General features: G+C 41.9%; 1 protein-coding gene across 1 annotated transcript in view; it reads left to right on the forward strand.

Moving 5' to 3' along the window:
* The window catches only part of LOC116312827 (NACHT, LRR and PYD domains-containing protein 14-like), a gene marked incomplete at both ends in the record, with an annotated part of 197,428 nt that overhangs the window by 16,359 nt on the left and 164,172 nt on the right, over positions 1 to 16,897 (forward strand). The window contains 2 exons of the mRNA XM_039608451.1: positions 4,694 to 4,870; positions 6,906 to 7,079. Coding sequence (XP_039464385.1) covers positions 4,694 to 4,870; positions 6,906 to 7,079 — 351 coding nt within the window. The remainder of the gene's footprint in view (positions 1 to 4,693; positions 4,871 to 6,905; positions 7,080 to 16,897) is intronic.

The following is a 16,897-nucleotide window of genomic DNA, read 5'->3' on the forward strand; positions in this document are numbered from 1 at the left end:
CACCGTCCACACAGTGCACCCGACCCCTACGGCGCCTCCTGCGGGTGGTGGGCCTGCAGGACGATGGGCCCATGTCCCCTTTTTGGGCTGTTCCTGGCCGGGCCCCATGGACTTGGACCCATGGACCCCATGCTGCTATCATTCATTTGGAAGTCCTGTAGCTAAGTTTGGGAGAGACTAACAGCCTCGGCAGCACAGGGGAGAAAGGCCGGCTTTAACATCACCACTTTACTCTATTCTACCTTTCACATCATTTTATCAGAAAACATATATATGCTCATGTTTTTACTGTGTTTGGCTTGAAGACCTAAAATGTAAGAAAATCAAATGGTGCTCTTTTTATTGTGTTGGATTTGTTTCCTGTCACTTGGATGGAGCCCAGCTGTGCGTGGTCCCTGCGCCTGTGGTCAGAGTGTGTGTTGGATAATCCGGCCCAGGATGAGGCCAAACTGAAATGGGATTAAATATCTGTCAGATACAGTGGGGCAAAAAAGTATTTAGTCAGCCACCGATTGTGCAAGTCCCCCCACCTAAAATGATGACAGAGGCCAGTAATTTGCACCAGAGGTACACGTGAACTGTGAGAGACAGAATGTGGAAAAAAAAATCCATGAATACACATGGTAGGATTTGTAAAGAATTTATTCGTAAATCAGGGTGGCAAATAAGTATTTGGTCACCTCAAACATGGAAAATCCCTGGCTCCCACAGACCTGTAACGTCGTCTGTAAGACGCTTTTCTGTCCCCCACTCGTTACCTGTATGAATGGCACCTGTTCGAACTCATCATCTGTATAAAAGACACCTTTCCACAGCCTCAAACAGTCCCGGGGCTAGCGATTTTTCCAGTCGGGCTACCAAAATCCATCTCAGCCCTGCCCATCAGGCTATCATATTAAGGAAAGATATATCAATGCTTTTGCATTCTTTCGCAAATGTAGCAGTCTTTGCAAACTTCAAAAAGCAGATGTCCTAGATCTTGGTTCCACTTGCCTCATACCCGTGATTTCAGAGGAAATTTCAAATTCAGGATCCGACACAGACTGATTCAGGGTCTCCACAGTTCTTGCAAGTTCATAGAAATTTCAGTTCAATTAGAACCAAATATTTGAGTTGATGATTGTAATTTGTTGTTGTAATTTGTGTTTTAAATATTTTTAGATTGATGTTTTGTTTCCTTTACAATATTATACATTAAAGTATAATATTGTAAAGGAAACAAAACATCAATCAAAAAATTGTCCTCTTCTTTTTTTTTTTTATTCGGTCTTTTGGGCTACCAAAAACTGAAGAGTGCCTGCCCGAAGGGCTACCAGGGATTTTGAAATTTTGCAAGCCCTGCTGTTGGCTTAAGCTGTTTGGAGTTTCCATTTTCTAAACATCTACATTGTGAACTTTCTTCAGCTCTGAACTACGGTGGCCCCTAGAGACAAAGCATGTACAAACTCTAAAACACTTACAAATTCCAAATAGCACGCACAAACTCCAAAACACATGCTAACTCCAAAACACGTACAAAATACAAAACACGTGCAAAATATAAAACACGTACAAAATACAAAACACATACAAAATCCAAAACACGTACAAAATACAAAACACCTGCAAAATACAAAACACGTACAAAATACAAAACACATACAAAATACAAAACACCTGCAAAATACAAAACACGTACAAAATACAAAACACATACAAAATACAAAACACCTGCAAAATACAAAACACGTACAAAATACAAAACACATATAAATTCCAAAACACATGCAAAATACAAAACACGTACAAACTCCAAAACACATGCAAACTCCAAAACACATGCAAAATCCAAAACACATGCAAACTCCAAAGCACAACGGAAGTGCTCCAGGACGCTAGGGGCAGTGTTGAGCTTTTGTTACCTAGTAACTACACAAGCCACGACGTACCAATGACCGGATTTGGGCTGTATCCCAATTCAGGGTCTGCAGCCTTTTTTTCCCTCACTTTATTTATCTCATTTTAGACATACAGTCAAGGGGTCTGCAGCCTTAAAGGCCGCATTTTAATGCCAAAGGCTGTCCCAATTCAAAGGCTGCTCGAAATGCAGCCCTCAAATGCGTCCTTCATTTCCCTGAATTTTAAGGATGGGTCAGTGTGGCGTCATAGCGCGGCGGTCGTGTGGATAATTTTGCCGGAAAAAACCATGGAAGCGAAGCGGCCGAAGAGTACTTTCAAAAGTAAGTACTGAGTATTATGTCACTTATTTATGTGCAAATGTTTAATAATGAACAACATTAAAACATTACTGTTGGCCACATGTCGGGAAAGTTATGTGCCATTAGCGATGTTTGCACTAACTTGGTTTTAAAGCATTTACTTCAAAATATACGCCGTTCAATAGTTGACTTTAATCTTAAAGAGAATGTGATGATTTTATGGATAATTGAAGTCAGTCATATATCCACAAACACAACAAGCTGAAAGTCAGTGATGCTGCTCGGTTTGCAGTCCTGAATATCACGGCACAAGCAGGATTCACTGCACTGTTAATGTTAGCTATGTTATATTGCTGCCTCTGTTCGGTGGTGTCGAGCCAAACGGACTTTAACGTGTGTTTGAACGAGCTGACGGTTCACTCGTTAAGCTGAAAGAAAGATGCTTTAATCACAGGAGTCACACATGTGTCCACTGGACCATCTGGAACTCTTCTTGTTTAGCACTCGTAATAACACAAACACTAAATCCTCCTTCTCTTGTGCTGTTTTGTAGCAGTGTATACACCTGAGACTGTCACCTGTCTGTCTGTCCTGCTCTCTCTCTGTTTCTTTCTCTTTGATTGTGGAATAAAAGTATGAACATGTATTTATAAGTTACACTTGTGTTTGAATCCTGCAGCTTATCACACATTTGATTTCCATGTGTGACAACTGCAAGTGTCCAGAGTGAGGACAGACTGAGGGACCCACTGCTGCACATCATCTGTGAGGCTTTGCACCCCTGATGATCCACCAGGACAAACTCAGCAGTGTGTGAGGAAGAGGAGGAGGAAGAGCCAGCAGCAGCTGACAGATGGAGAGAATAGACAGACTGTTCCCTGTTTGTGAAGGACTGCTAGGAAAGTTTAACATAACTAATTGTCTGTCCTGAATCAGTCTTATTAGGTAATGTTCAAATAATGTTATCATTCCAGTGTTTTCAGTGTGGGAGAAAGTACTCAGGGCCTTCAAGTTACACACTATGAAAGGCAGCAACAAGTTTAATATTCAGAAACCTAAAGTATGTATCAGCAGCAGAATGGAGCTAAAAATAAATGTTTGTTTCAGTTCTATGAAGCTTTGAGTATTTTGGATTAGTAGCACTGCTGTGTTTGTTGCATCATATTGCTGTAATTGTTTATATGCTTTACATATTCTGAGCTAAGTTGATCTATAGTGTTACATCATATTCTATAAGGATGTTATGTGTTTGTATACTTTCTGCCCAGTTTGACCCATTTAGCAGAAGTCAGCCTGTTTAAGGCTCTGATATCTATTCTGTATGACTTAAAGCAGTTATGACATGGTATGATTTTCTCACCCAATAAAGGAATATTTAATATATCAGTCTACTCTTCATTTTCTCAGAAACAGTTATCACAGCTTGTACATTTTCTTTTTATAAATATATGTAAGCAATGAGCCAAATTTAGTAATGGCAACATACTGAAGGAACAACATTTGTCTCTTATGTATGATACACCTATATATGCACTGTCAAAGATATTTGTCTTTGAGTGAAGATTTAAGGTGATAGACTAAGGAGCTTGGAAAGAAAAGGTGAAAAGACATAAATAACTGCAACTAGAATCTGTACTGAAGCTCAGTATTTGACACAGAGTTCATGTTCACTGCTGTAATAGCTAATAATGATTAATATAATAACTATAATATTGGCCATATTATATTTTCATTACCAAAGTGATATGACTTTAGTCTCATGAAAAACATTAATTGTTATTTACTAGCTAATCTTAAAATGACTGTTCAGTGCAGAAATGAAGCCCAAAAGTCATGTTTTACAGTCCTGTGGTCTCAGCCTCAGATACTTATTAAATCACACAAAGCTCTTGTAGAAACAAACAAAAAAATGAACAAAATATGTTCTCCTTCATTTCTGTCAAACTAAGTTGTATGACACGTTTCCAGCGGTTAGTATAATGGTTGCTAGGCAACCTGGGCAGCCCGACGGAGACTAGACCGTCCCATACAGCCCAAACTTGCCGTTTATTTTGCAAATCGAGCTCAACACTGCCCCTAGCGTCCTGGAGCACTTCCGTTGTGTTTTGGATTTTGCATGTGTTTTGGATTTTGTACGTGTTTTGTATTTTGCATGTGTTTTGGAGTTTGCATGTGTTTTGGAGTTTGTACGTGTTTTGTATTTTGCATGTGTTTTGTATTTTGCATGTGTTTTGGAGCTTGCATGTGTTTTGGATTTTGCATGTGTTTTGGATTTTGTACGTGTTTTGTATTTTGCATGTGTTTTGTATTTTGTACGTGTTTTGGAGTTTGCATGTGTTTTGGAGTTTGTGCGTGCTATTTGGAATTTGTAAGTGTTTTGGAGTTTGTACATGCTTTGTCTCTAGGGGCCACCGTACTGAACAGATGATGAAACACTGAATGATTTCAAGCTCACACTTTGTCTAATTAACTTAAGTCTTTCATTCTTTATACAGATTGATGAGCTGTGGTTTGACAACGATCAGCTGTGATTATCTGGCAGCAGCGCTGAAGTCCAACCCCTCCCATCTGAGAGAGCTGGACCTGAGTGATAAAAACTATTTGCAGGATTCAGGAGTGAAGCAGCTGTGTGGTTTTCTGGAGAGTCCAGGATGTGGACTTGAAACTCTGAGGTCAGTCAACATTAGTTGTGCTGAAATGAATATGATGTTAAAGTTGTGCTGACACTAAACTGCAGACATAAGGCTGATATTATACTGATCCACACTGAGCATCTTTATGGTAAAGTCTGTTTTCTTTTTCTCTGGTTTAGTCCATTGACTGTAGTAGAACAATGTTCACATTTCAAACCTTCAAAGAAGAAGAAAAATCCTTCACTGGATAATTCACTGTGAAACTCTAAAACTCTTCATTCCACCTTAAAGTCTGTCTGACTCTGAAATCCGAATCAAAATGTCAGTTTGCTTTGTCATAGGGCAAGAGGTGTGGTCCACCTGCTCAGGTGAGCAGTCCACCACAGGGCCAACAGAGAGAGACAGAGAAGCACTCTCTCACATCCACACCTACAGCCAATTTAGAAGCACCAATGAACCTAAGCAGCATTTCATTGGACTGTGGGAGAACATCCAACTTCCACAGAAAGGCCAACAAGCTTCACACTTCAACCTACAACCTTCTTGCTTTAAGGCACTAGTGCCAACCACTTTTCCCCATTTCAGCCCAAATCCTGCATCTTCCTGTTTCTGACTACAGGCCAGCTACACTAACACTTTCTCCTCAGACACTGCCACCTAGTGGAGGAAGTCTTAGTTCCATTTGAAGCTGCAGATTATAGTTAGTTCCTTTACAAAGAGGTGGAGGTGGTGGGGCCACAGCACCATCATCACTGAGTGCCATAGGCCACTTAACCTTTGTTTCCATGTGCTGGGAACTTCCTGTTGTTCCAAGGAGGACTGGAAAATGTGTGAAAATCTCCCAGTCAGTTCCTCACAGCACACTTCAATCATTTCCCTCCCACAGCATCAGGACCAGGGCTTTTTCTCTCTTTGGTCCCACTAAGAGATTTCCACACAAACACCTCATCAGTGGGACTCTCAGAGCTACCAGCCCTTTGCTACAATCACAAAGCTCTTCATTGAAATCAATGATATCAAAGCTGGAATCAAGTGGAATCCAAGTCTTCTGCTGATTCAGCATCACATTCATCTTTGCTCCTTGTTCTGCATCCCCACCATGGACTTCATTCCTTTCCAAGCCAGCCTTGAGTGTCCTTTATTCAGCTCATCCTCTGCTTTACTTTTACACCTGATTTTAGCTGCTTTATCTCTCTTTCAACAAGTTTCTGTGCCTCAATCTTGTTCTTCTCTCCCTCATAACAAGACAGCTTCTTCTGCCTAAGAACATGTTGGAGTGATTTACTAATCCAGGGCTGCTTATTGGGGAAAATACTTCCTGTTTCCAAAGTAATCCCCATTTTTCCCAGAAAGAAATGTCAGTAGAAATAGATGATCTAACCCATATGGAAAAGATATATATAAATATCATGAAGTTTGTATCTGTTGTGTGTGAAACCTTTATGAAAAGCATACAAGAGTGAAAACAGATATAAGATCCCCTGAAAATGTATATAAATGGAACTTGTGTGTTTTTGGATACTTCCTAAATCAATATATGAAAGTAATGAGAAAGTGGCCACTTTCATGAGTAAATCATATAAGCCTTATATGATTCACTATATGAAGCAAGCCAAATCTGATGCAAGTCTTTTATAAGTTTTTTCTATTTCTTTTTCATATGGGAAGTGAGAACATGAGCCTTTAAAAAGTCCCAGTGGGTGCAGTCAAAGCAGTCCCTCAGTCCCAGTATAGAGTCTTTGGTCCAGACTGGAACCACTGTGTGCCCAGTTTGAGCTCTCTTCAGTGCTGTGACCTGACAGTTGGACCAACTGGAAGAAATGATTCAAGGACTTAGTCACAGAACAGAGATTCAAATCTCCAAAATCCAACTGGCTGCATCGGGCATAAAGCCTGAAACTCTGCACAGTTTCCTGTTTGAAGCTGCTTCCTGTTGGCTTCAGCTGTCTGGAGTTTCCATTTTCTAAACTTCTACATTCTGAACCTTCTTCAGCTCTGAACAGATGATGAAACACTGAATGATTTCAAGCTCACACTTTGTCTAATAAACTCACATCTTTCATTCTTTATACAGATTGAGGAGCTGTGGTTTGTCAAAGATCAGCTGTGATTATCTGGCAGCAGCGCTGAAGTCCAACCCCTCCCATCTGAGAGAGCTGAATCTGAGAGGAAACAACCTGAAGGATCCAGATGTGGAGCAGCTGTTTGATCTTAAGGAGAGTCCAGACTGCAGACTGGAGTATCTGCTGTAAGTAGAGTGATGGAGTGAGTGGGTGGTGCTGTCAGCAGTATTGTACTAAACACAGTCAGTATGAAACAAAGATCCAGTGTTTCCTGTAAAGCTGCAGCTTCTCAGTGAAGCTGTGAGAGGAGAATGGTGACAGGCTTCAGGATTGGACACAAACACTTCCTGTTTCTGACCTTTATGGTCACCATAGTAACGGCTGACACGCTCTGATCAAACGCTGTCAACAGCCAATCAGCTCTCTGAACACAGCAGCACGCAGACCAATGACTGCATTCATTTCCAAGTTTAAAGCAGTGAAGAACACAGTCTGTAGGTGAGGAAGACTTTAGTGAGAGCAGATGTTTGGATGGAATTCCTCCAGTTAACAGCTGGAACCGTCCATCTGGATTGTTGGGCTTGTTGTTGGGGTTCCTACAGAGCTCAGAGTGGACACACCAAGCTTCTTCTAATGAATGAAAGTCCAAACTCAAACTAGGAGTGAAAAACATTTTCATAAACTTCAATAAAAGTCCAAAGATTAGAAAAAGTGAAGCAACAATGAGTCCTAGTACAGTCCCAGCACTGAAGTCCCTGCTGCTCTTTATACTGGATGTGCTGCATCACTGACTGACAGCTGATGAAGAGTCTCTGGAAACACTCGTTTATCTCCTCTGCTCTTCCTCCTTCTCTCTGCAGGTGGAGCTGATGATGGTAACAGAACGGTGTGTGTGCTGAGAGAGGAGCAGCTGTGTCCTGATGATCCAGAGAGGTTGAAGCAGCAGCAGCTTGTGTGTTTAAAGACTACGGGTGCAGCCGAACCCGAATACGGTATTCAGAAATGCACAAATAACGTTTTTTTTTCAATATATATTTTGAAAAAATACTTTTAAAAATATTTGTATTCGGGAACAAGAAAAACTTTATGTCAAAAAGCTGAGTTTCCTTATGAGACCGCAGTGCATGACCGGATGAGTGAGTGACACAGGCTGCTGCACACAGCAACAGAGAGGCTGAGCGATAAAAGACTGAACTGCATCACTATTTTTGTTGAATAGATTTTCTTTTGTACCTTAACTGGGTTTCGGAGGCAGTTTGTAACTTTCGCAAAGATCGGGAGATTATTCCATTACGCTGCATCACTGTCCGGTGCGCTCATGTTCATTCTGTTAGCTTGGTAATTTAGAAATAGGCTGTTGACAGAGTAACTTTACCTTTCGGTTTAAAAGGTTAAAACAATGCTTGTGTTTTTGTGTTGAATTGTATGCACTTGTGGGAGTTAACTGGTACGTTTAAGTTACTCGGTCTTTTGTGGACAGTAAGATGTAAACTATAGGCCAGTTAACCTTAGCTAACCTCTTTAACTTAGCTCAGTCCTCGGTTCCCAAACCTTTTTTGTTAGGCTTACAAAAAAAAATCTTCGCGCCCCTCCACCACCTAACACAAACAAACAAACAAACAGCGCACAAACACATCCTCCAACCACACACACCCATATGTTGCTACATTGCGGTTTATTTCACACCTCAAACATTTAGTAAACAATTAAGCAAATACAAGTAAACTGAAATAAATTACAGGTAGTAAGGAAATAAACTACTAACTCTGTTATGCTACGTCCACACCTACACGGGTGTTTTTGAAAACGCAGCTGTTTCGTCCACACGTAAACGGCGTTTCGAATCACCGAAAACTGACATTTTTTTAAAACTCCTTTTTTGCGTTTACGTGTGGACGAGGAATACAGAGTTCGTTGCAACATCAAAGGTATGTGCCTCTTTTCACGTCACGCTGTGCACCACGTCATTGTTTACATGAGATTATTTGCAGAATGGCAGATAGAGACAAAATACTGTTAATCTGACTGTCTGCAGGTTTTACACGCTTACATATACACACACAGTTACTGTCCCTGCATTTAGAAAGGCAGAGGCGTCACGCTGTGATTATTTTACATGTAGTTGTTTTTTAATGTAATAATGTTCAACATTGCTATCAATACATTTTTCAATCCCTCTGCAAAATGGGTTCAAAAACAAAAACAGCTGTGGGATACTGTTTGTCCGTGATTTGAACCGGGGGACAAATCGTGGCAGGATCAGCCTGATATTATTTGTATCCAGCTGTAACTTTACTGTATAAAGAGCTAACATGTCCAAAATGTCAGGAGTAGTTAGTCATTACAAGTGTTTGTGAAATAAAAATCAAGAATGTGGGATACTGTTTGTCCGTGATTTGGAGAGCCCAGCGCTGCTCCCGACGGAAGGAAAACCAATTCTGCAGGGAGACCTACATTGGCACTTGTGCAGGTGAAACCAAAGGGAAGATATGCTTCACCATATTTTCTAGTCTTTGGCTTGGAATGAAGTTGGTTTGGAAACATATTCAGCGATGCTTCATCTCCTGCTTTGCGTTTGTGTGGGCACCTGTGCTAGCAGTGTCCAAGCGTTGTTTTTTTCATTTTTTTTTTCATACCGCCCCCCCCTGCAATTGCCCTACACTTTGGGAGCCTCTGACTTAGCTGAAACTCCCCACATGGATTTGAGCAACCAAATAGAAAAGAGTGTTGCTGTGTGGAAGCATTTTACAGTCAGTGCTGCAGATGAAACCAAAGTGATATGTAATGTGTGCAAAAGTCAAATCAGCAGATATATCAAACATCTGTCAACATCTGTTATGCATAATCACATGCACTTAAAGCATCCTCTCCTGGTACTGTCTGCCAACCCCCACCAGAACCAATTCATCATCACAGCCATGTTCTGCCCTGCAAGTCAGTTTCACTGTCTGTTCAGTGTCCTCCAACAAGGACGGGTGGTGGTGTGTTCATAATGTTCACGATGGTATTTTATTAGCTGTTGCTTTAACCATGGATGAGGCTGTTATGTTATTTTCTTTTCAATGACGTTCCTTGTTACATGTTCATTGCTTGATTTATAGAAAACCATCAACAAATACTGCATATCCATAATTGTTACAATGGAAATAATTAAAGAGTACTTACACAATAATGTTAATTAGAAGTGTAACGCAAAAAAATGGATTTTTACGCCTATTTTGAATATTACTCTCATACAAAAACAAATACTTTCCCATCCTTAACAATTAAAAATACTGGTACAAATACCAGCTGCTTTGCACATCTCTAGTAGAGACGCTCTGACTGGGCCATGTTACTGGGAGGTGGAGAGCTTCATCCAGCAGTGACTGACAGAGGAATGAAGTGCAGATAACTGTCAGTGCTGCAGAGTGAACTGCTCTGAGAACAGCTCCACTGTCAGACACAATGTAGAGTCCAGCATCATCCCAATACTCGTTACTTGAAAAAAGCAATCAGATTACATGTTACTGCCCATCTCTGGTAATCACTATTTATTTTTGCCATTTCAGGGGAGATATTGTACTGCAGGTAAATACCTCAAAAGTGACAAACGTCCCTGTACGGTGTTATACAAATGATGTAATAATTCAAACACGTGCAGAGCTAAATGAAAACCTGTACAGGACTACAAGAATCTTTGGTATGTGTTCCACAAACGTCGCTTCCTGGAACCTATCAGCACCTGGCTGGTACCTGTGGTCGGCTCGGCTGATCCAGCGTCCCCACCTTCTCTCACCTCGTCTTCGCTGCGGTGAATCCGGAATCTGCGGCCACTGAAACCGGTTCCCTGGATGGCTGTCACCGGTCTGATGGACCAGGATTGCCCTTGTTAATGCTCGCTCGTTAGCAGATTAAGCGTTCATATTGAAGGATTTCCTCTGTGTAACAGAAACCTGGCTAAGTGACAGTGAGTTAAGCGCTTTCTCAGAACTTTCAATGTTGGTATTTTAACTCACCGAGGACTACGGGCCGAGGTGGAGGAGTGGCCACAGTTTACACAAATACTTTTCACTGTCGCCAACTGTCACCTGTCACTGTCTCCAGTTTGGACCTGAGTATGTTTGAGCTGGGTCATCCTGTTCTCTGTGCGCTGATCTACCGTCCACCTAAATATAACAGCAACGTTGTTCATGACTTCTCTGAGTTCTTGGCTGAAATAATGACAAAGTAGGACAAAGTTTAATCCTGGTGATATGAGTATTCATGTGTGTTGTCCTACTAAACCACTGGCAAAGGACTTTTTAAACCTACTTGATGCTTTTAATGTGTTCCAGTCTGTCACTGGTCCCACTCATAAACATGGACACACTCTGGTTTTTGATTTGTGCTTCCAGAGTTTAACAGGAAAGTGAAGCGAGAGAAAGAGCAGGAAGAAAAGCTGAGTTTCCTGTGTCACATCCACAGTGTCTTTAGATGATGGAGTGACTGCAGAGAGTTCACAGCTTCACTGTTTGTGCCCTTTAGATGTGCACTTATTCCAAATATGCATCATCACTGCTCAGTGAGCAGGATGGAGGAAAGAAAGCATCCAGTATCTGTGCTCGTTCACACTGAACAAATAAGACTGGATCACATATTTGTACATGTAGAGGCTGCACGCTCATTAATATGAGCGGTGCTTCATAATATTATACTGTGTACACAGTGTAATATTAATATTAATGAGGCTGTGCTAAATGATGAGGTCACTAAACAGGAAGTACAGAAAGATTTAACTCAATAGGGTGTGTCATATGATGATGTCACAGACTTGCTGTCTACCCTGTGGGAGGGGCCTAAAGTAGGCATGAGGGGGGCATTACAGCCATTTCCTCCAGACTGAGAAAACAAAGCTGAAGCAGAGAAACTAGAGACAGAGCAGCAGCAGCCACACAGACAGGAGGCGTCTGCATCAGTGAAGGACTCTGTGACATCCACATCAAAGCAAACACACACTGGGACAACACACAGGAAGATGATGGACGAGGTGGGAGGCGGAGCAAGTCTCCAGTTTCACCAATCACAATCCATCAGGACTGTTCATCAAATGAACGCTCGCGTCGTAACGAGACGTCGACACGACCAAACGCTGTCACAGACACGTCTCTGCTCGCTGTCAGAAGACGAGGACGGAGAAACAGGAAGGATTGAACTCTTCTGTGACATCAACGCCAGCAGAGGCTGAAACACGTCCTGGCTTTGAAAATCACAGATCCCCACGAGGACACTCCCATCTGACACATCCTGTAACAGGAGGAGAGCGCCGGGGTCGTGCTCAGGAGACATGAAGCTCAGTCACAGCAAAGAGCATAAAGCAGCATGTAAACAAAGTGCACAGGGTTCATTCATGCTTGCAGGGCGCCATCACTGCACCTCCACAGCTGGAAGTGTGTGCGAGTGTTCAGTCACCCTGCAGGGATCTGTGATCACTCTCAGAGAAAACCAATCATGATACAGACACTTTTCTTTCTCCCTGCTGGTCAGAGGAACTCAGCCAGACCAGCTGCTGCTCCATCTACAGGTGGAGAGCACCACCCATGTGTCTGTAGGAGAACCAGAGTCACAAAGTAACATAATGAAGACCAGCAGATGAAGCACAGAGGACACAAAAAGGAAGGAAAGAAGGAAACAATGTCCATCTGTGTCCTTTCAAACAAGCATCAAGGTTTCATATCTAATGAATATAAAGCTGGAAACACACAGTTCATACAGAAGTGATTTGATCACAATATATATCAGCAAATCATTCAGTCTTCATGGATCCACACTGATGACATGCACAGTTACATCCTGGTGTCACTGGTGTGTCGGGTTCCTGGTGTTCGCCCAGTGTTTGCACTTGTTTCATGTTTATTCACCTGTTCACATTTCCTGTTGTCATGTTTGCTTCCTGTGTGTTATTAGTTCTGTTCAGCTGTGTGTCCCTAATCATCATCATCATCATCAGTGTATTTAAACCCTCAGTGTCTCTCTGCTCAGCGTCATTGTTGATGTTAATGTGCTCGACTCTGTACGTGTGTTCGCTTCAGTCGTTTCAGCTCAGCCAGTCATCCTGTGTTCCTGATAATAAACACCAGGCTTCACCTACCTGTGAGTCCTTTCCTCACCCACACAGCAACCACTGACATGATGGGGACCACCTGCTTTGGGAACTGTTCCCAGTCGGGCTTGCAAAGCGGCAGCTCTGCTTGGAAGTGTTTCCAGAAGCTGGAGGCCAACAGGAGCTGATTCAAAGCTGCACAGAGCCCATTTACATGCAGCCTCAGTTATGTTTGTTTTGTTATCATTGCCACATGTCCCCACATCACATGCAGCCAATCATAAAGTTACTCAAAATAGAGCCTCAAGGATTTTACATTTGCACCATTTCATTCTTGTGATAGTTAAACTGAGTTATTAGGATAAAATTATTTTCAAAACAGCCAAATAAACCTGCCATAAAAACAGGCATGTATCTGACTGTGTCAGCTGAGTTATTAGTTACAACTCACCCAGCTTTTTCATTGGCTGTCCTCTTACATGTGACCTTGGCTACATTTTTGCTGAGTCAGAGTTTTCTATCAGATTGATCCACCCTGAGGTCAGAGGTCAGCTCTGTCTCACACTCAGCACAAACCACCAGCATCACTCAGTCTGCAAGTGTCACATTAGTCGCCTGGTAGTGACGGTTGTGCCGATGCAGTGGCTTTACCACATGTGAACTTACTGCAGGATTTTGACACAGATGTGCATTCAGATCCAGCTGAGCCCGTCTGTGATCAGCACCACGAGCAGCCCTCTAACATCACACCTCAGCCTGTGCAATATTCACCTGTTAGTGCTGAGCTGGAGACAAACTGAGCCTGTCAGCCACAGAGCAGGATCACTAAACTGTTGTCCTACAGACAACTCTGCACACACATCTTTACATCCTGTCACACATCATTTGCACCTTTGGATGAACATGGGCAAAGGCCACGTGTTAAAAAACAAAAACAGCCAATTGAAAAGCCTGGCTGAGTGAGAACAGACAGGTTTCAATATGTACACAAGGATCTCCACACAGAGCTACATGAATTCATATGGACTGAAATACACAGAAACAGTTTTACTGCAATAACAGCTCCATAAGGTAACTCCCATTCCCAGTGTAGCCCTGGCTGCAATTATTCGGGCTTGCAGTATAAAGAAAAGAAAAGTTTACGGTTATAAAAAATGGTTAAAATATAAATAGTTGATAAAAGGTTTAAGAATCATATGCTTGGGTACCAATGTATTTCATTTACAGTTAGAGTCCAATAAATAAAAGGTTTTCATGATTTAGAGTTCATTTACTGTGCAGAAGCAATATGTTTGGGTGTAACCTAAGTTTGTTTACTCATCTAATGTCAGTTATCTTAATGTTGTATTGTCATTGGTTGATGTGCTGATGATTTCACTCTTCTCTGTTATGGGGGCGGGACGAGTGGTAAAGGTTTTGTGTGAATCTGTGGGAGCGGACACAGAAGCTAAGTCCGAAGAGAGAGATGTCGTAAGGCAAACGTGGTGTGGATTTTGCATCTAAGTGTATAATTGAGGTCGACTACCCGTGGTCATGATATGACTTATTTGTGATGGGGCAGACTGACAGAAGCGAGGCTGCCATATCGCGCCATCGGCCCCTCTGGCACACCAGTAGGCGGTAGGGTAAAGTGTCTTGCCCAAGGACACAACGACCAGGACAAAGAGGCCGGGGATCAAACCGACGACCTTCCGGTTACAGGTGCCCTTCCCAACCCCCTGAGCCACAGTTGCCCCCTGTGATAAAGGCTCTGTACTTGTGCTGGTAGATGTCTGGGTCTGGGCTGATGTGGTTCTGATGTACAGGTCATCCCATAGACAGCCGTGCAGCACCGCGTACCTCATCACTACAATCCTGTTTGTAATCTACAAGGAAACCAAGAAGGCTCACTGCTCTGTGCAAGCAAATATGTTTTTGAAAGGATTTCCTCAAACTACCAGTCTTTACATCTTGTACAAGCACATCAGACATTATCAGGAAATAATGCTTTTTTTCTTCTTTGAAAGCTGTGATGCTGCTTGGAGACATGATTACAAAAGTAACGTGTTCAGCAGCAGCTCAGAGCTGGAAGTACAAGTGTGGCAACATGTGGCCAGAGTGGTGACAGAGTTGAACACTAACCTCTGTTATGGTGGATAAATAATGCAGCTGCATTATTAAGTACAATACATGCATCAGCAAAGGACAATAATCCCAACTAGGAGTAGAGCCGAACCCGAATACGGCGTTCGGAAAGGCACAAATAATGTGTTTTTTATGAATACTTCCTTCGAACAAATACTTTAAAAATATTTGTATTCAGGAACAAGAAAAACTTTATATCAAGAAGCTGAGTTTCCTTATGAGACCGCAGTGCATGATGGGATGTGTGAGTGACACAGGCTGCTGCAAACAGCAACAGAGAGGCTGAGCAATACAAGACTGAACTGGATCATTATTATTGTTGAATAGATGTTTTTGTACCATAACTGGGTTCCGGAGGCAGTTTATAACTTTAGCGAAGATCTGGAGATTACCTGAAGTCCTTTTCTCATCCCTGCCATGGTTTGTGCACCATCATTGCAAATACCAATGCACTTCTCCCACTTTAGCCCATTCCAGGAAGCAGTCCAGCATTTTGAATCATTCTTCAGCTGTGGCTCGGTCGCTGACATATTTACAAAAAAGTGGGTCCTCACAGTCTTTATTGCAGCCAGCTGCTTCATCAAACTGTTCAATTCAATTCAATTTTAATCATATAGTGCCAAAACACATCAAAAGTCGCCTTAACGTGCTTTATATTGTACAGTAGATACAGAGGAAAACCAAACAACCATATGAACCCTGTGAGCAAGCACTTTGGCGACAGTGGGAAGGAAAAGAAATGAGCAGGAAAGTGCAGGAGCGACAGGTGAAGTAGCCATGGTGCTAGCGAGTCGGCTACGAGCTAAGCTGAGCTAGCGAAACACAATGAGTGAACACTAAAACTATAAACTATAAAATAGGTGGTGAATACACAGAAAGTGTGCTTCGGATGAAGCATGGGAAGATTATACTATGAAAATGAATGTATCTAAAAGTTTTTAATTAAACTAGAAAGTGCATTTTCTGAAGAAACTGCAGTGTGAATGCTTGAATCTGAATGTATGCACTGAAATGAATTAATTGCTGAATTTAAGTTAAAAATGTTGAATGAGAGAAAAAGAAACTGAATTTTTAACCTGAAAACAAAAGTGCTAAACTGCTAAAAGCTGAAGTGCACAAAGAAGAAGTTGGAAAATAGCTGAAAATGTTTTAAATGTAAATTAGAAAAACCTAAGTAATGAGAAAAGAAAATTTAGCGTCAGAAAACATCTGAATAAATATAAAAAGTTCATATTCTTTGATTAACTGAATGACTAAAATGTGATCCCTCCACTTGGATCCACAGAGTTTAAAAAGTTTAAATGTCTGAGCTTTGAAAGACACGGTGCTGGAAAGAGAACAACGATGGCGACGTTTTGAGGGTAAAATGATGTCTGTAGAGCAAACACTGTGGACACAGCAGCAGTTGAAAGAGAAGTGTTTAAGATGAATCTTGGCAGAGTGAGAGACAGAGCTCGTTAGGCAGGCAGGTGTGAGCCTGGTTGCTATAGTGACTGCACCCAACGGCTCCATACACACGGACACAGACATGCACCTCACTTTTGCTGCTTAAAATGAACAGAAAAGTCAGGCCAAAACCAATCGCTCCCAAATGAAAAGTACAAGTCGTATTGACAAAATTCTTTAACCGTGAGCACCGGCAATGTCTAGTCTACTGCATTCTCGGTTTTCATGCCTGTGGAGTTTATTATATGGACGTGGTGACAGTGGAAAGACACCATGCTCTTCTGATTTTCAGACGAACCTTCTGAGCCATTTTAACATTAAAGTCTATGGAAGAGTTGGAGGGAGTAGGCTGTGCTTTGGTGACATTTATGA

Source organism: Oreochromis aureus, linkage group 3, assembly GCF_013358895.1.
Source record: "Oreochromis aureus strain Israel breed Guangdong linkage group 3, ZZ_aureus, whole genome shotgun sequence".
NCBI classification, from domain to species: domain Eukaryota; kingdom Metazoa; phylum Chordata; class Actinopteri; order Cichliformes; family Cichlidae; genus Oreochromis; species Oreochromis aureus.